We start from the raw sequence: 19,736 nt of genomic DNA, 5'->3' as shown, positions 1-19,736 counted from the left end.
AAAGCAGGATGTTAAATGCTGCAGAGCTGCTTCTGTGTGGGCCACATAGGAGGCATCATCAGCGTAAAGCAGCTCCCGGACAAGATGATTTAAGGTCTTGGTGTGGGCCTTCAGTCACCTTAGGTTGAATAGGCTTCCATCAGTACGACATCGAATGTAGATACCGCCCTGATCATCGAGGTCTGCCCTGGCCCTTTGGCCATCATGCTGAAAAAGACTGTGAAAAGTGTTGGAGCAAGAATGCAGCCTTGTTTCACACCATCCTTTATTAGAAAGGGCTCAGAAAGTGCGTCGCCATATCTGACTTGGCTGCGCTGATCCTCATGGAGTGAGATGATCATTTTAAGGAATTTAGGGGGACAACCTAAACGTTCCAAAATCTGCCACAGACCTTTTCTGCTCACAGTATCGAAAGCCTTGGTGAGGTCGACAAAGGTTACATAGAGACCTTTGTTCTGTTCCCTACACTTCTCTTGCAGTTGTCTGAGAACAAATATCATGTCTGTGGTATTCCTGTTGGCTCTGAAACCACATTGGCTTTCAGGTAGAATTCCTTCTGCTATAGCGGGTATTAGTCTGTTCAAGTTCTGTTCTGTTGCCAGGATTTTGCCAGCAATGGAGAGCAGAGTAATACCACGGTAATTTGAGCAGTCTGATTTAACTCCTTTCTTCTTATACAGTGTGATGATGACTGCATCTCAAAGGTCTGATGGGAGTTCGCCTCGTTCCCAACAGTGTACCACAAACTCTAAGGTGTCGGATGATGGTCCATATGTCTTGCTGTCTATTAGAGAAGGCTGTGATCCAGTGAACAGACTGTGGTACTGTGATCTACAAAGAGAATCTCAGGGTATATCAGATATGTGTTTTCTTGCTTTCTAAGCTTTGCTTCATTTTAAGGCAATGTAGGACTTAAATTACTTTGTTTAAATATATGTATTCCAATATGTGTATTGCTTAACCTCCTTAATGCAGAGATTATGAGAAAAAATAAGCACTGCTTCCTTCTGCTAGTATTCCATTTTCCGTTATATATCAGTAGATGGAAAGCTTTCAAGCAAATGATGGTAAGAACATACATCTGCTTCAAAATGGCATGATCTCTTTTCTAGTATGAGACAGATTTCCTCTGGGCTCTAGGAGTTATCAGATTGGGCCTTGAGGATGCTGTGGGCCACAGGTTACACTGCTGTGAGCACCACAACACGTGAGCATGTCGAGGCAGGACAGGCTAGTCTCAGGCAAAAAATGTCAACTCACTTAGTACAACAAGACTGCTCCATTTTCTGTCTGGTTAATGATAACACAAGGGTTCTGTCTCAGTTCTGGGGCTTTGTTTCTTTGGTGAATAGTTTTGAGGTAATGTCTGTTTTTTGTGTTCCTTTTGATAAAGAATTTTTTTCTATGCTTCCTTCCTAGTAATGTCAGAAGTGGTCAGTTTACAAGCCATTGGGCTTAAGGACTCTTTCATTTACTTTAAATTTGAGTAACAGAGTTGTTATACCCATGCCACATACACAAAATGTATTTGCATTGCATTATATTAACATAAAGTTTTAGATGCCCCTTGAGAGCTAAGACAAAAGGCCTTGGTTGCATCACTCAATTTTTTATGCTGAAGTACATCTGCATTAACATATCCTTTTCATTCTGCATAGGGTCTATCTTTTCTCCAAAAAATTAATTAGAAATTACAAGTTCTCAAGTACTGGGTTTTGCCTTTTCAGAAAAAAATGGATTTTCATAGAGAAAAACCCAGTTCTACCAGCAGCAGTAATGTGGTTTCAGGCTTTGCCTACCTGTGATAGATGAGCCACCTACTGTGAAATCCCCAAGGGAGGCAGGCTGTTGCTGAGGGGCATTTAAGGACAGGGTTCACTGCACTCATTGGCTCATGGCTGACTATCTGGTTTGTTTGATGATAAGACTGAAGACTCTCTATAGACTAGAAACTGTCTCTACTAGTGAAAAAAAAAAAGAAACCAATTTCTGGCAGTCAAGACAGCAATAATGTACCTGATGACCCGCAGTATTTGAAACAACTCTAACATTAACTACATACTGTGTTTCAAAAGCTACAAGAGCCTTGTAGGGTTTTTTCTTCCCTCACCTATTCTTTTTTTTTAAAGTTTTAATTTTAAGATTATTTGACAAAGCCTATTGTTAAAAAAAAAAATTGCAAAAAATGTGGCACTTTGACACCCAAAGTTCAGGAGGCTGCAGAATTAGCCAGACCTTACCTTTAAGTAGTGCTCTTGTGGTAATCTCATCACAAGAAAAAATGCCAGGTTCTGATATTTGTAAATGATACAGGCTTGTCTTAGTGTGTATGTATGGTCCCATACCTTTTCCTATGTGGTGTCCTAAATATTTTTACAGAAAGAGCTTAACAGAAGTGCAGCATCTTGAGAAAAACCTGCATTCTGCCAGATAGAGTCTTCCTAAGTAGCAATTGCAAATCTGAACTTTCCCTTTAAAGGAGTTCTTCAACAAGATAGACAAACAGGTTAGGAACATGATGCAGATGAATGGACAAGTATAATAATAGTAGTAAAGTCCCAAGCAGTGCTGGAAGCAATGTATTTGCTAAGAGATGTATAGATCCCAAGTTAGAAGTAGGAGTGGGTAAGCAGATTGAGAGTGCAGGAGGGCCAAAAGGTTAATTTGATTGATTCTTTAATTTTCCTTCAAGATTCTTGGGACTCACTTAAATCAATGGAGAAGATGTATTATTTAAAGGTTGCTATTGGAAAAAGAACTACTGTCAATCTCTCCTTGGCTTTCAACAAAACTTTGAAAATACTGGTTTTAATCTAATTGTAGCTAGACTAGATTCAATCAAAAATTAATTTACCAAATTTGAGTGAACATGTGTGTAATTATGGACAAAACATTTGGCAAGATTCACTTGGCATATTTTGGCCTGCACTGTGCTGGTTATGTAGATTATAGTAGATCCTAATATGATGATGAGACAAGCCACAGCTACTTTTAGTTGATTGGATGAATACCATTATTTATTGGCATAAAAAGTAGAAATGACTACAGCTTAGTGAACAATAGTTAAAGAAATTCCCTGTGGGACCAACATCAGTTGGAACTGACCTTGAGTGTAGTTACAGTATCTCAAGGACACTGAAATTATGTGAGATTTTCAGTTCTATTAAGAGAATTATTTTCTATGTGTTCTTATCAGCTGCTGAATTGCAACTTGCTCTTTTCATTTTCCAAGTGCTCCTAAATCCACAAGAAGATCAGTAGTGTTTTGCAATTAAAGGTTTTCTCAGGTGTACTGTGCACAAGAGCTATAACCAATAAGATTTGTACTTGGCAGGTAAACTTTGGGGATGGCCCTTCTTTCCTCTTTTTTCAGAGCCCTGTGCCCTTGGATGCATATGTGGTGTGACTATGTAGATCAGATATTGCATGTGACCCTTCCTACCACAAAACTGAGGATGTTGGTTAGACTTCACAGTCTTTAGGATTTACAGTAATTGATTTTTATTTTTTTAAATGAAACTTGAAGATGCCTTTTTTTTCCACAAAAGGTGAAATTACTATTTAAAATATGGATAACACAGACAACGATTTTACAAGTTTACTTACACTGCCTAATACATCCCTTCAACCCTGACTCTAAGAGCAAAGTGAAAAACTAACACACTCCACCTACCTCTCCCAGACAATTCAAGTACTGTGATCCAAAACCCTGCAATTTTTTTTGTTCTGAAAGCAGGGGAACTAAATGGATTGGATACCACATTTATACAGTGACAAGTGCAAAGGGAGCATAATCCTTTAGTCTTTAGCTGCTTTTCAATAGAAACCATATTTTTCACATAAGATTCTGTGTCTATTTAATCCTAAAACTAAGAGATTAAATGACTGTTTGGAGACCTGTGGTGATGGGGAGAAGGGATGCTTGCAGTCAGGCAATGGGTACAGTTCATTTAGTGGTGGATAAGAACGTTTGTAAATATCAAATACTGAGTTATCCAGATATAAGTACAAGAAAATAATTACCTATTTTTAAATAAAAACAGAAGAGAGAAAATACCTGGCCAAGGTTTAGAACGGTAATGGGGAGACTAAAGCTGTGTCTCTATTAGCAGCTGGATTTTAAATATGAGTATGGATTTGAAATGAAGCCCTTGATTATCCCAATTTACTGCATATGGATTCAGTTCTCTAAGGCATCTAGGAACAACTGGATGCCTCTAGGAAGGATCTGGCATGGAATTCAGGTCTGAATACGCTCTGGTTTTGGAGTTTGTTAGGCTCTATCCCTCAGTTTGGGTTTTGCCACTGTGAGGTTATCTTGGAAGACATGAGGGTCAAGATGAGGCTCTCAAATGCTGATGGCTCTCACAGCAGCCAGAGGAATCCTTCCTCATTCATCTGTATCTATTTGGAGTTGAAATCCTTTTCCTTCTGTAACTGTCCATCTTTCTCTTTCTGTCTTTCCGTGCTGAATTCCTATTTCTCTTTGTTTCCACTTTGTATAATGCCTTTTCTGCTTTTTTCACCATCTGCTGCCAAGCTTATAGTTACCTGTTTTACTTCATAAAATTCAGAAACCCTCAGCTTTGGGGCCTCAAGGCTCTGATTTGATCTGTGCAAGGACTGGGATTTTAGTGTCATCAAATAATCCTGCTGTCTCCCTGGAAGTCATTAATCTCATGATGGCTGTTGATAGAGGAGACTGGCAAGCAATGAGGAATTCAACCAGCTAAAAAAGTGAAGGTAGAGCCCTTGAAGGTCAGGAACAATATTCGTGCTTGGGAACACCAGAGCAGATGTGCACTCTTTATGTGGAGCTTAAACGGATCTTTACTTGGGAGCATTCCAGCCATCTGGTGCCATGGCTGAACTCCCGCATCTCTATGACAGAGGCGCCATGTAGGAGAATCCAGACGAGAGTGCCTGTTCTGGTGTTTGCTCCAGGATCCCACTTCCCTTAGAAGGGACAGGCCAAGAAATACCTCCTTCCATACTTCCAGCCATCCCTGGAGTCAGTGAGCCCTTGTGCCAGTGCCCTGGATCCCAGCCCCACAAAGTGTGCTGCTTTTTCTGTATGTTGCTCTAGGAGAGGGGGAGTTGATGCCTGACCTTTCTGGTAGGCTCAGAGCCACAGCGACACTGTGCACTGCTGGTCTGATACCTTTAAAACACCTCCTTCAGAGCCATCAGCTGTGGAAAAATTCCTCCATGGAACAGCTACCTCAGGAATTCTCTCCCCAGTCCCAGCTCTCGGGTGAGTACCTAGCTGAGCCCCAGTGTTGGGGAACTGTGTTTAATGCACGCTGCAAAAGCACGGCTCTCCCAGGCTTCTGTGCTGAGTGCCTACAATGCAGCCCCTTTCTCACACCAACTGCCAGAGATTAGCTCGCTCACAGGGCAGTAACTTTGTGGAGCCTGTCCCTGACCCACAAACACAAGAGTAGGTACCATTTTTCTGACTTACAAAGCAGTTATTGGCTGAGGGCTGGTGGATTGCAGCAATCCCTCTCTCCCCTCCATGTCTCAACAAGCAGGAGTTGCTGTGCCACCCATCAGCCCCTCAACAGGACCCACAAGGATGTGACCATCTGTAGTTGGGACTCCCTCTGCAGAAATACTGTGCAGCACAGGGTCATGCCCCTTGTTACAGGAGCTTTGTTGGTTCCTAGTTTCAGCAGAGAGCTCACAGACAGGGTCTCTTCGGATGGGAAAGAGAGAAAGGGCTGTTGTTGGCTATTGTGTGCTGCCGGGCTATCACTCCAAACAGGATGTTGCATTCATGTAGTACCATAGTTTTACCAGTTTGGGATGGATATATAGGCAGGAATGCCAGAGAGAGCAGCCCACAGCATTCTTCCGAGTTCCCTCGCGTGGGAGTCTGCAGGGAATCAAGCAGATTCCCAGCAAATGCTGATAAAAAGCTGCTGCTGGGCTATGATCACCTATTATTCTTGGGAAACAGGAGATTTTCTACCTCCTTCCTCTGTGGCAAAGGCTACACAAAGTGTGTGTAGGAGGTGCTGAATGGGACAGAAGTTCATGTCTCAATAAAAGGGAGAAAGAGAAGGTTTTCTTGCTGAGAGGGTATTATCCCTCCCACTCAAGCTGACTGCCATATGATTCCCTGTTATTAATTTTCCCTCTGCTATGCTAAGGCTGCTGTTTTACCAGCTCTTATCAAGCTTTCCTTCACCTGTGCTTTCTTGTCCTTTTTCACCTCTTCAAGTTTGGAGAGACCCTTAGTTTAGGTTGTGAAGCCCTGGAGAATAGCTACCCTTCAGAAAGTTTTGAAGTTTTGTGAAGATGCTTTGGCCTTAGGCCAGCGTCTGATCCAGTGCAACCCTCCTAAACCAAATATGATGGAGATATGAGGCATTTCAGCGCCAATCTCATAGATCTGCTAAACACTCTCTTTAGGCTAAGATATTTCCTGATGAGAAATAACTTAAAAGCCAAGGTGCTGGCCCTCAGTCCTTTGAGCCATTTAATGTTTTTCCTCTAAGTCATTTTGTTTGCAAAGTGCATCACCCTGTTTCTGTAGCTAAATACTCACAAAGGGATCTGGTATGATTTGTGAAAACGACACCAGTTTTTACTGAAAACCTCTGTCCCATGTTGTGACTATTTTCTTAATGAAGCAGCTGCACAGCTGTTGGGATCCTATTTATATTGATATACATTACTGATGGGTTAGGACCACTCTTAGTTTTCATTCTCAGGTTTGGTGTGGGAGGTGTTGCTATAGTGAGAGATATATATATATATATATATATATATACACAATATAGACATATTATATCCATCCTGAATTCCCTGATTCAGAATTGGCCATCAGTCGTGCTCCTCAAGGTTGTGATCCTGTTAATGTTTTTAAGGTAATGGGATTTGGGCAAAGTCACTATTTGCATGGGAAATGCCCTTGGAAAAACCAAAAGTGCTGAAGGAAGGTGGTCTGAATTGCTAGACAGTGGGTTTTCCTTGCTACTCAGTACATTAGTGGTGTAGCTGGGAGGCGATTTCTAACTTGGTATCTTTTAAATGTCAGACTGTTTTAAACTAGTTGTGGTAATGCGATACCATGGTGACATTTACCATCAGCAAGAAGTGTTAGTCTGGGCATCCTAGCCTTCTCCAGCAGGCAAGAGGTGAACTTTGAAAACTTGCCTCTTTGGGAGGTGCCAGTTGCACAACACCACACATGCTGATCCGTGTTGGGATAACCCAAGCAAGCAGTAGCTTTTGTAGCTGTCAGGTTTTCTGTAGTCACATAAGCAAAATCCAGAGTTGACAAAATATTTAAAATGCAAAACAATGACAGTAAATCCAACTGCCTTTCCATTTGGCACTGTAGCTTCTTAGGCAGCTCTGTGGGATTGTGTCTGTCTTGCTCTGCTGGATTTGGAGGTGTGTGGGACTGAGAAATGATGTTTGATGGCTGGCTGTGTTGTCAGCCTTCATAAATAAAATTCTGGGAATGGCAGAGGGTCCAGTACTGTGCAGAGAAATCTAAATAGAACTAATAACTCTCCAAAACCTGAAAGAAGGAAGTACATCTCCAGGGGCTCAAACTGATCTATCTGGAAAGATGCTTAAGGGATATTTACCTGTTTTAAAGGTTTCTTTTTCCAAGAAAACCAAATTAATTTGAGCAATATGCAAGTACTCAGAATTCCTGGAAATAATGAAATAACAAGACTGTTACGTATTTGTCCTCTGTCTAAATATCAAGAATCAGTTATTAACAAACGACTCCTGCATCTGTGTGATTTTTGCACACACTCAGTGACCCTTGAATGTGGATTTTGCATACCTAATATGCGTTTTCTTCAATACACAACAGAAGAGAACAAGCTCCATACCAAATAATATCACCTATAACCTACACACCAAAACTTCACATGGCTCTTTGGCCGGTATATAAACATACATATGAATTGATGCCTCTTAATATGCCCAGTTATTTAAATTGATTGATATTGAGAGGTATAAAAGTAAATTGGTATCAAAATTCATAGGTATTTATGCCTATCAATTGGTATTGATATCTTACTGATGACTCCTGTAACAGTAAGTCTCTCTGTCTATCAAAAGGTATCAAATTGATAGGCATTGATATGTATCAACGCTTATCTAAATCAGTCTACCAATACCTACCTCTCAGTAACTATTAAAAAATATAGATATTATGGAGTATTGCTATTGAAAGTATCAATATCAATAGGTATAGATGCCTACTGATATCAAAATAAGTATCAAAATCAATAGGTATAGATTACTATTGAAATCAGTAGCTCTTGAAATTGAGAGATTTTCATGCCTGTCAATGTCTATTAATGCCTATTGATTTCAAAATCAGTATAGAAATTGATAGGTATCAATTCTTACCTTTTGATATCAGTAAGTATCTATGCCTAATGATATAAAAATAAATTTTGAAACTGATAGCTATGGATGCCTACCAATATTGAGATTAGCTTTGACAGACATTGATATTAAAAGGTATTGATTCCTTTAAAAAGGTACCATACTCTTTATACGCCTGTTGATGTCAAAATTCATATTGAAATAGGTTTTGATGCTACTAATATTGAAATTTGGTTTCAAAATCAAGAGGTACTGATAACTGTACTTATCAGTAGGTATCAATGCCTTTAGATAGATATGGAAATTGGCATTAAAAAATACAGGTATTGGTGCCTATTGATATCGAAAGGTATACCTATGTGTATAGGTATCAATGCCAATCAATATCAAAGTTTTGAAGTCAATAGTCATCAATGGGTAGTGATGCCAATGGATATTGAAATCAATAAGTAGCAATGCTTGGTATTGTAACAGACAGATAACATACAAATGCCAAAAATTATATTTCGCCATTGTTTCTACCTGTCAAAAAACTTCCTACCAAAAATTCTGTGTCAGTTTTCCACCAGAAGTTCTCACCAGAATTTTCTCACTGGGGTTTTCCTGCTAAAGGATCCTGTTATTGTTCATGGTTATCATATCTCTTCGAACATCTGAATAGGACTACGTGCCAAGAAACCACACACAACCTCCTCTGAACACTATAAAAGTTGAGGAGAAATTTGGGAAAAGTAGGGAAAGAGGAGTGGGAAAGAGAATTGGCTATAGCAGCTGAATGTCTCTCCCCCGCCTCGCCCTCACCTTCCCTCCTGCCACCGTATGCTGCCTGCCCGTCACCAGAAGACTGGAACTCGGCTGTCTTGAAGTGGACTGGAACCCACCGTGCCACCTGCGTGACTTCTCCACCCTGACCATATTTCTGAGGGCCGAGAGGTGCGGCTGGACTGGGACCTCCGCATGGCCTGGGACACGGCCGGTGTGAGCGGTAGAGCCCACATCCTGGCTGCATTCCAGAGAATTAGAGCTGTGAAAGACCCCCTGCAGCTAAAGAGATAACATCGAAAAGTGGCAGAGACAGAGAAAAAAAGGCAGAAAACTGCTTCTCTCTCTCTCTCCCCCCACCCCACAGACCAACTCGATGGAAAGGTAGTTTTTGGTGGTATCTTTTCTCTGCTTCTAAAAATAATCTTAGCATTTTCCAACCTTTTCTTATTTTTTCTTCTTTTTCTTTGCATCTCTTAGCAATTAATAAAAACAGTTTTGGTATCAACAGATAACTTGCATGAGTTTTAATTTTGCTCAAGGGAATATTCGAATCTGAAAGTTCTTTCTGCAATATTTAAGCAGACTGTAACAGGTATCAAAATAGTATTGATATCTTTACTATGCCTAGATCCATGGGCCTGGGTTCAAGTTACAAGCATGAGATGGCACTGGCTCAGTATGTCAGAATTCCTGTTTAATTACACTGATTTGTAATATCCCTTCAGTTAAGTGGGGATCAATGTTGAATGGTCAGACTTACTAGGAGAGTTCCTGGCACAAAAATTTCTTCAAAAAGGGAGTGTTTTTGCTTAACTAACTGTGCTGCATTTAGTACTCAGGGGACCACGAGTGTGATGCTTTTGACTTGTCAACAGAGTCCAAGTGTCATGGCAGCTGCTGGGAGGAACAGCTGCCAAGAATGGAAACAACATAAAGAATATCCATGAGGAACAGGAGGAGAGGAAATAAGAAGCATTAAAATGAAAGAAAAGGCTCAAGATAGGTTCTCCTCAATGAATAGAAGAATTTTGATGAGGAAACTTTATGTTGACTGAAACAGAGTAACCTTTAAGGGAACATATAGTTTGTGTTCTGGCAGACAGATCTAGCCTGTGATTTCTGGTGAAAAGTGCCATCTACTTTGACCATGTAGATTATAAATATATTGGTTAAATGCTGTTGTGCTTTGATTACCTATTCATAGGAAGGGATGGCTCACCAGATTTTGGGTTTAAGCTAGTGCATTTTCCAGGAAAACTTTTAGCCAGTTCCTGCTTTGAAGTAAGAAACCAAACTGCAGATTGTTTTGTTAGATGGTTGGAGCTTCTTATATGTAACTAACATTTTCTCCTGAAAATGTTATTGCTTCTTCAGTTCATTTACTTTCATAGCTGTTTATCAGAGGACTTTTTGTTCATTCAAGAAAGATTTACTGTAATCATAGCATAGATTTGGACATTAAACTAAAATCACTATAAAGGTCTGGAGGATATGGAGTGAAAGAGTTCAAATATTCTGATTTTCTTTTAGTTATGTCAGATTAAAGTTGTTTGATTCATTTGACCTTTAATTCAAAGTACAAAGGCTAGTATGAATAAAATACAAGAAGGGCTTTGACCTTGTATCATGGGGCACATTTAATATTCAAAGAATATTCCAAGAAGATTCTAAAAATTACATCTGAAAATTGGGATTAAAAAAGAGGAGGAGACACATTTTATGTCTTTTTCCTTTCAGAACTGCTACTTTAATACTAGAACAGAAGAAGTAGTCATTCCAAAGTCTGGCACCTAAAGCAGCAAAGAATAAAGTTGCCTCTCCCTATGAAATGTAGCAGTCAGCAGTTCTTCCATAGATTTTTAAAAAAAGGAAAAAAGTGTTAGGAAATGAGGACATTCCAAACTCTGGATCACACATTTTGCACATCCACTAAGGGACACGTTGTGGTTTATCATTTACCACAAAATAGCTGTGGAATTGTCCTTCATGTATGTTCTCTTCAGTTTGGGTGGGTTGGTTGGTTGGTTTTTGTTTGGTGGGTTTTTTTGTTTCGTTCTTCTCTTGGGGTTATTTCACTAATTTCAATGCGATAGAAGTTTCTTTTGATTTCTACTGTACTAGTGAGATCACAGCTTTCATCCTTTTATGATCCTCTTTGCCACTAAAAGAAAATTGGGAGGGCTTCTGAATAGAAAAGCAGCAATTCTACTGAATAGAAAAGCAGCCCTGGGAGTACTTGCTGCATCCTTCAGTTTAATTTGCTTAATATATGTAATTAATTAAGGAACTGCAAAGTGATAGAAATGTATTTGTGGATTCAGTCTCTGAAAATTAGTGATAAATTTGATAGTGCGGGACATTGGTTCTTTCTCTGTGGGACTAATAATCTCTAATGCCTCAGGAGTCGTTTGTGGAGCTCATCATGTTTACCTATTAAAATGAAGTCATTACATTTTGCTGTAGAAATCTTAAAATGCTTGTGGTACTACCTGCTGTGAATTTGGCTGTGAATTTCCAATAATGAATAGGACCTGAATCCACGTGGACAGGACCCTGTCCACTAACATAAGTATTTTCAACAAAGGCAAAAAGTGGTCTCCTAAAGGGTGGAGATCATTTAAAATGCTTGGACTGAATAGCTGGAACCTGTCTACTTGTCTACAGAGAGCTTTAGTGCAGCAGGTGTTGTGCCCACATTGTGTATAATCTGGGCAGCTACACATGCAGCTACTAAGTCTGCCTGCACAACTGATAAATTTTTTGTATATGAAAATGTGTAGAACAAAATTTGGAGGCTAAACTGAAAAAATTTTTGAAATTAGGCTCAAGACCAATCCTTCCTACTTCCTTATACAGCATTCTTGTTGTTTTTCTTCCCTCCAACTATTTGAAGGAAACTGATAGTTTAGCTGGAGTCCAGGCACACGGTTATTAGTGTCATCTGTGCCCAAGAGATAAGTGACGTACCCTTAGTGCAAAGAAAAAAAAAAAGGCAACTTCACTTGTTTTTTGTAAAAGTGGTTTTTTTCCATGAGGAAATTCATGTGGTTTGTTGTCACTGTCAAGCAGCATAACAAACTTATGAACTTAACCACAGAGTCATTAGGGTTGGAAAAGACCCTTAAGATCAAGTCCAGTCAAGATGGCAGTTAGATCAGACTTCAGTGGATGAACCATTTGGAGCCTGGGGTCTTGACTGTCTCTGTAATTGTCCCATGTTTTAACTTGTTCCACCTGCCAAATCTCTTAGAAAGTGGATTATTTGTTTATTTTTGAAGCTGCAGGCAAATATGCAGCAGATTTTCCTGTATGTGAAAGAAAATGATTTCTCAACAGGGAAGATGAACACACTGGTATTATTAATAGAGCTTAAAGTCCAAAAAAGTTAAGATATTTTAGCTGGTGGCCTATGTTTGTAGCATATCTAGCAAGTCTTATGCAATTCTCAGACCTAAAATATGTGTTGTTTTAAAATAGGAGTCAAGCATTAAGAGTTTTTTTCCGCCTGTTTTTAAAAAGTCATGTAGTCAGAACAAAGCACAAAGATATGAAATGATTTAGCCCAAAACTTAGGCTTAAATGTGCATTCTGCATCTCTTTTGTCAAAGTTGAGACATTGTGCAAGAGAGCACGAGTCAGGAAGTGGGATGAGAACAAGCAGTCCCTTTGGCTCTGCAGCACAGTGTTGTGAAATTCAGCTAGGAGAAAGTGGAAGCATCTAACCCATAGGTAGCCCTTGACCATCACGTCTGGCTTTGCTGGGCTCATGCTGAAGCCATGACCTCATTATGCAAACTGAGGCAGTTTAGATCACACCAAGAAAATCAGAGCTGGAGATCTTCAAGGAATGTAATAACCATGCAGGGAGGAACTAAGTAAGTTTAGACTATGCCAGAACCAGACAAATGTGCAAGAATTTGCTGAACTACATTTTTAGCCTTGGGCATCAAAGTCCTTTGAACCTGGTCTTGGTAACCTAGCACATCTTCCACTTGTGCTTAATGCTCTAAGACCTGGCCTAAGTTTTCACAGTGTTGAATGTGTCCATTTTTCTTCCCCCGAAGTGTGAACGGGGTTGGGATAAGCAAACACCTCGTTAAGTAGGATTTCATTTGGTACATATGCTGGAAATGACATGCAGCTTTTAAATTTGTTGGATGTTCAGGTTGAGATGGTGGTTTTCAATCAGGGTATGATGTGTTGTGTTTGATACATCAGTTTATTAAGAAATATCATACAGATAGAATGACAATGGCTATATAGAATTCTCTGTAATTATAAAACATAGGCTGGGGAAAAATCCTAGCTCCACAAAAGTTAGTGGCATAAACACTCATTCCCAGGGAAAAAAGACTTTCAACTCATGCTTTTGGTTTCAATGGTTGCTTACAAACTGTAAGTACATGGAAGCAATTTGTTAAGTAAGACAAGTATTGGTGTCTTCGTTCCTTAGCTGGGCTTTGGAGACCTCCAGACTTTGAGATACTTGTGAAAACACAGCATGCAGGTGTGTATGGAGTAGCAAAGGATTTTGTGTGTATGTTGTAGCTTCATTTTCTGGACTGCTATTTTTTCATGGGAAAAAGACAGAACTCACGATATTAGTGCATTTTTGTCAACTTTTAAAAGGATTTAAAACATTTAACCAGGTGATGTTAATTGCATTCTGAAGGATAAGCATCTTAGTCGGTCAATGGGACTCCCTCACTGGGGATAGTATTTCCAATACTTATTCATTTCCTTCACATGAACTGACAGGGCTCACACAATCAGTGATCTTGGTCTCTTATTACCTTGCCCAAGGTTTGGGACTTTCTTGCTGTCCCTGATTTCCCTCACTGAGATCAAACTCCTGCAAACAAGCTAACTAGGATCTCTGAGCCACGTGTCAGGCACTACTGAGTGCACCATACCCACAACATTTTATTAAGGTAGTCATGAAGGATGTTTAATTTTCTTGAAAGAGATAGACCCCAAAGAATCCACAGGAGCAGCTCTTGGAAAAGATAAACTTGTAAGGGTAGAGGCAAATTGTGGCTCTAGGCTCCAACATCAACATGTTGGGACAGGAAAAATTCCTTTGCTCCCTCTGTGGGCCTGTCCAGCCAGTTAGTCAATATGTGCTTTATTGCACATATTATTGATCCAAAGCACCACACCAGAGTGCCAGGACGCGGTGTACTCTGGCACAGCACTGGCTGCACTGGGTCTGGCGCTCTATCAGGCTTTCCTGAACTTATCTTCCGTAAACTCTTTTTTCCCATCTGTGCTGTGGCTGGAAACTCTGCCTGGCTCCCTTAAGTAGTCGGGCCCTTTCCCAGAAGAGATCTAAGTCATTGCGGGCTCACCTTTAGCTTTGGCTGGGGGCAGAGATGCTGCTATGGCTGGCTAAATATTTGAGAAACTGAGTAGACTGGAACTGCAGGTTTGGCACTTATATAAGGATCTGTGTGTTCACTGCAGGATGTGCCTGTTTCTCCCTTAAAGACACTGGATTACAGTCAGTTGGCACATTTACTTTACCCCAGTACTTGCTCTTCCACATGAAGAAAGTAACCTGCCTCAGATTGTCAAAGAAACATAAATGTGTGATGGTTTCAAAGCATGTCCTGGATGAAAGAGAGAGAGAATCTTTTCTGACTTGTGCAATTTGAGGAGCAAACATGGGTGTTTACCCTGTGCCAAAATCTGCCCACATAAGCAGATCAGACTTTTTTTTTTCTGATGTTGTTCTGGAAGGTCAGAGACTATTTTGTTTGCTGCAGGTTTTTTTTTTTTTGCTTAGTGAAGCAAAGTTCACAGGAGCCAGAGTAATGATCTGATTTCCAACTTTTCTTCATTATTCCCTGTGTGCTTAGTTAAATATAACTGTGGCAGTCTCAGCTTTGAGCAAATAAGCTGTAACTTCAAGTAAGCAATAAACTCCTTTGTCCATTAAAAAAAAGTAACTTCAGAATTACTGATATGAATGGTATGACGCATCTCGAGGGCTGTTGACATCCTGAGCATTTGCTTTATGTGCCCTGAAAAATCACCATGCAGCTGTTTGGGGTTCTGCCTCTGAACGTCTTCATGTGCAAGAACTGTGCCACCTCCTGTAACTCACTGTTCTCATAGAGTCTGAAGCAGAAATTTGGCGTTAGACACATCCACTGTGCAAATGCAGTGTTAAGGGTAGTTGACCTTTTGTATTGTGTATGTTTCAAACAGCACTGAAGAATTATTCTGTTGTAATTTGTTAGGGCTGAATAATGAATTAGAGTCTCTTTGCTTTGTCAGGGGCATTTTTTATTTGTATCTCTTTACAATTATGTCTCAATGTCTTATTTGCAAAAGAAATAATAATTCTCCACCTGATAAGGGTATTGAGGCTTTTCTTATGTTGATGGATTCTTTACTGGGTATGTATTTTTGATAAACTCTTAGCAAAGCAGAAGCATAACAGTGTGAACTGTGTTGATTTGGGTATGTGTTAATGCCAGACAGATAGAGGACAGTCAGCCCATTTGCTGCAATGTTATGTGCCCCATGATTATATGGGATAAACTGCCCTTTTTATCCCAATAGCCCCCGCCTTTTTTTGGTGTGAGAGATGGAGGGAGGTTAGATAAGGGCTCAGCTTCCCCTATTGTGTAAACATTCTTTTGTGCTGGATATTCTGAGCCTCTGAGTCCCATTTGGTACTGTTGAACCTCTGCATATATACAACGGTGAAATGGAAGTACAGGAGATAGCTTTTATAACATTTATGTTGATTAAAACTTTCTAAACTGGTTTTTGTGCTTATTTACACAATGGAACCTGTAGAAAAGCTCAGCAATCAATATTGCCACAAGAAAAAGACATTTAATATAGTTTTCTCAATAATTTTTCCTACTTGTTAAACACTGAATAATTTAATTTATAAAACATAAAATGGGTAAAGTACTATAGCTGAAGTAAACAGCAGTTGCCTGTTTGACTAGCATTTCTTTTATTTAGTAGTGATGGCTTCTTTACACCCTTGGTGCCTTACATCTGTGTACTATTGAGTGAAATTACTAATATTTGACGTCAGCTTCAGGACAACTGCATCAGTGGACCTCTGTCTATTTAGGGAGAAAATTTGCCCTTTGTCGAAATTATGATTGACACATCCCCTAGGAAGGAAGCATAGAAACTGAGGAAAAGGGGTTATACCTATTGAGGACAAGCAGAGTATCTCCTCTGCATTGTAACTTATGGCTAATTGTCCTAGGTTTGCTTTTTGCTGTGGAGGGTGTAGGATTTCTTGAACCTTGTGGCAGACGTCAGTTTCGTGGTCTGGAAACAGGTTTAAATTCAATGAACTGTGAGTCACTGCATTTGGAAGATGTCCCAGGAGAGACCACAAATAGAATCAACTCCGGGGCAATTCAATCAAGTACCAAATGGAATCCAAAAGGACCATGTGGGAAGTTACTTTCTAGAAATGTTATCACAAACTGCTCAGAGCAATTTCAACATCTGATTTTTTTTTTTTTAAGCTTAATCTATTTCTGACTCCTAAAGATCCAGAGCTGAAGTTGCAAATTTTTTTAAAAGTCATTTCGGCACTAGGTTGTTACTGAAAAAAGAAATTGATTTTTGTTGTACTTCCCCAATAAACTGGTACCGCTACTCCACTTCTAGCAACTAGCTATCGGCCCGCACTCTGCAATCAGAAAATCTAATCAGATTCCCTTGAACTCTTCCACAAGTCTTGTCACAGCACCTTTTTTTCACTGTGTGATTTCTGCCTTCACAAACACAATTTAATATTGAAGTTCATTTAGATTAGTGGGTGTAATATTGCTTGATGAGCTGCCAGATAGGCACGTGTAGATACTTCAGCTGAGATTTGATCTGTTGCTGCTAAACTCTAACTTGCCTGAGGTTTCTATAATTTATTCTCCCTGCACTTAGGCCATTACCTTGGCTGCTGATTACTTCACTCATCCTGTACAAAAGTGTTGTTGTTTCCCTTAAAGGTGATGCATCAGCTGCATCCAGCTTGACTTGCAGACCTGCAAGGTAACTAACTGCCTGCTTCCAGTTGTTCCCTTGAGGTTCTTGTTCTACTGATTTCCTGTCAGTTTCCACTTTTCAATTACAATAATTTGGAAACACTTGATTTCAGTAACTGTACTTTTAGGTTTTGAAATCTAATAAATTTTACATACTGGGCATACCTGTTCCTGCTTCCTTTTCAGATGAATGTACAGTGTCAGCAGTTGCATATCTGTGCAATGATTGTATCTGATTTGCAAAAATATTTTAAGATCCCTGTGTGCAAAATGTCACATACTTTGTACTGTGTTATGTTCTATAGACCAGGCCAAAGGAGAGGATATAGTTTAATCATTAGAAACCTTGGACTGAGAGGCATTACTTTAGGTTTCTATTCTTGGTTTTAATGCTGACTTAACTTGTGAAAGATACAACCTTTGCAATGCCCCTACCTACCCACAGATAAAATTAATATTATAATCTTTACTTCTCAAGTTTTATTATTAAAAAGACTACACTAGTGTCTGTCTCAAGCCCTGTTTGATAGCCTGTCAAATGTAGAGGTCAGATCTAAGGTTTTATTTTCATCCCTCTCCATCCTTATCCCTTAATGGCACAGCTTCTACTTACTGGGGTACTGGCTCATACACCCAGTTAGTAATCTCTCACAACTACATTCCAATAAACCAAAGGAACTATAAACCGGAAGAATAAGGACTGTGAGCCCAGGAGAAATCACATCTTTGGTGTATGGCCTATAAATAAGCAATTCTGGTAGCTGTAAACCTCAGCTTCAGAGTCAAAGGAAATAACATACTACCTGAGCTTAGTCTTTTTGACCTCCCTAATCCAGACACACCAGATTCGGGTGGTTGTAGATAAGGAGAAGGACAAAAAAGCCAGAGCACTAAATAAGGGGGGGGGTTGTGCATAGTTCTGTGAAGTGGTCAGGTGCCATGTTGCATAAATGATGTATTTGGGTTAGACAAAAGTGTGACAACTGTGTTCCTCTATGGTCCATGCATAAGCCATGTGAGCAAGTTTTATTTCTGCAGGAGTTAAAAATAATGCACTTATGTAACTTGTAAGTGGTATAGATTTACATATGCATGAGTCAAAATCTTTTTTTTTCCCCTTGCTTGTGTGAGTAGACCAGCTAGAGACAAAATGGACCTCAACAGGATTCGGCTCAACTGTGCATGTCTTATCGCTCTGCTCTACAAAACATCTCTCAGAGGAAACGTAAAAGCTCTCTGGAAATTCTTACTCTTGAAGATTAAGTACAAGCTAGTGTTGACAGTGCTGGTTTGGATCTTTACTGTTCTTCTCTGCAATTTTCTGATCTTCAGAATAAAAAATGAGAAAAAGCTGGAGCCAAAAGAGCAAAAGAACAGTTTTAAGAGATACTTGGGCTAAATTTAACAGTGGGGAGAAACTCAGCTTTGTAAGCTACATCTTCATGTGCGGAGACTGCAAGAATTAGTGGAAAAGATTCCAACTGTAAAAGGAGTATTATCAAATATTAAAAAAAAGGGGAAGAAGAAAGAAAGAAAAAAGTAATATTTTATCAGACACTACCGCAGCAACAGATTTCCACAAAAAGCTGGAAAAAAGTGCTAAAAAGCCACATATTCTTTTCTTGGCTTTGTGCGTCTGCTAAAAAATAACATTCAAGAGGGAGACACTAAAAAACTAATCAAAAAAATCAAAAAATAAATAAAATTTAATATATGAGTGACTATATCTGATGAAGCAACTTGGAGAAGGCACAAGAAGTGCTGTGTGTTAGCACAAAGCCTAACTCTAAGCCTGATACATATTCTCTGAGTGTTCCTGGAACGAGTGCTAATACTGATATAAAGATGAGTGAGGCACAGAGCCTAATGACATTATTTATTCTAACAAAAGTGCCTGCTTTGCTGGGAGGGTAAATACCTATTAGAGATGAAGGCTGATGCCAAAACTTTTACTTTTAGCCAGTGCAGATAGCAGAAGACGACTGTGAAGTTGTGTCCCACTGCTTTGGTTTCTAATCTTTAAAGTTAGGCTGTGGTTTAATGCAGAATTAAAATTTCTTTCTTTGCCCTGAGTGGCTTGCTTTTACCATCCACCTCTATTTCTCTGTTGGCAGCCTGCCTGCTCTGGCAGGTTAACCTGGGCACGGAGTTTGTAGAGAAGCAGGTGAGGATCACTCACACAGTCCATCCTGGTGCTCGCTGCTGGCATTTTCAGGCTAAAGTCGTAACGGTGTCTTGAGCTGCTAAAGCTGATTCTGCAGTGAACAACTCATTGCTTTATGTAGATTATAGATAAATCCATTTTTAATAGCATTGTTTCATATTAATGGTGCCAGTAGCTTGCTCTGATATACTCTATTGTGTTCTCTCCTGTTTGATCGTAGCTATATTGGTATACAACTTCATACACGTAATGTTGAAGTAGTGCAGGATGTAGCCTTTCCTTTTTGTTTTCCACTAACTTCCAAAATTATACTTCCAGCTACTAACACTTCAATTTTTTCATATTTCCTTTTAAAACATAGTGCATTATTCCAGAAGAGTCTCCGTGAGATACTGTACTCAGAGACAAAATAGCATCTT

General features: G+C 39.6%; 1 protein-coding gene across 2 annotated transcripts in view; it reads left to right on the top strand.

The window, feature by feature from the left end:
- JADE1 (jade family PHD finger 1) overlaps positions 1-19,736 on the top strand; it is a 79,582-nt gene that overhangs the window by 8,299 nt on the left and 51,547 nt on the right. The window contains exon 1 of one of the 2 annotated variants that reach the window (XM_027689980.1): positions 14,960-15,226. The exons of the other annotated variant lie outside the window; for it this stretch is intronic. Coding sequence (XP_027545781.1) covers positions 15,166-15,226 — 61 coding nt within the window. The 5' untranslated portion in view covers positions 14,960-15,165. Of the gene's footprint in view, positions 1-14,959; positions 15,227-19,736 lie in introns of those variants that run through there. 2 annotated transcript variants of the gene reach the window in all.

This window comes from Neopelma chrysocephalum, unplaced genomic scaffold, assembly GCF_003984885.1.
Source record: "Neopelma chrysocephalum unplaced genomic scaffold, ASM398488v2 Primary Assembly neopelma1_79, whole genome shotgun sequence".
Lineage (NCBI taxonomy): Eukaryota > Metazoa > Chordata > Aves > Passeriformes > Pipridae > Neopelma > Neopelma chrysocephalum.
The sequence above is the reverse complement of the archived record's forward strand: the minus strand, read 5'-3'. Positions and strand labels throughout refer to the sequence as shown.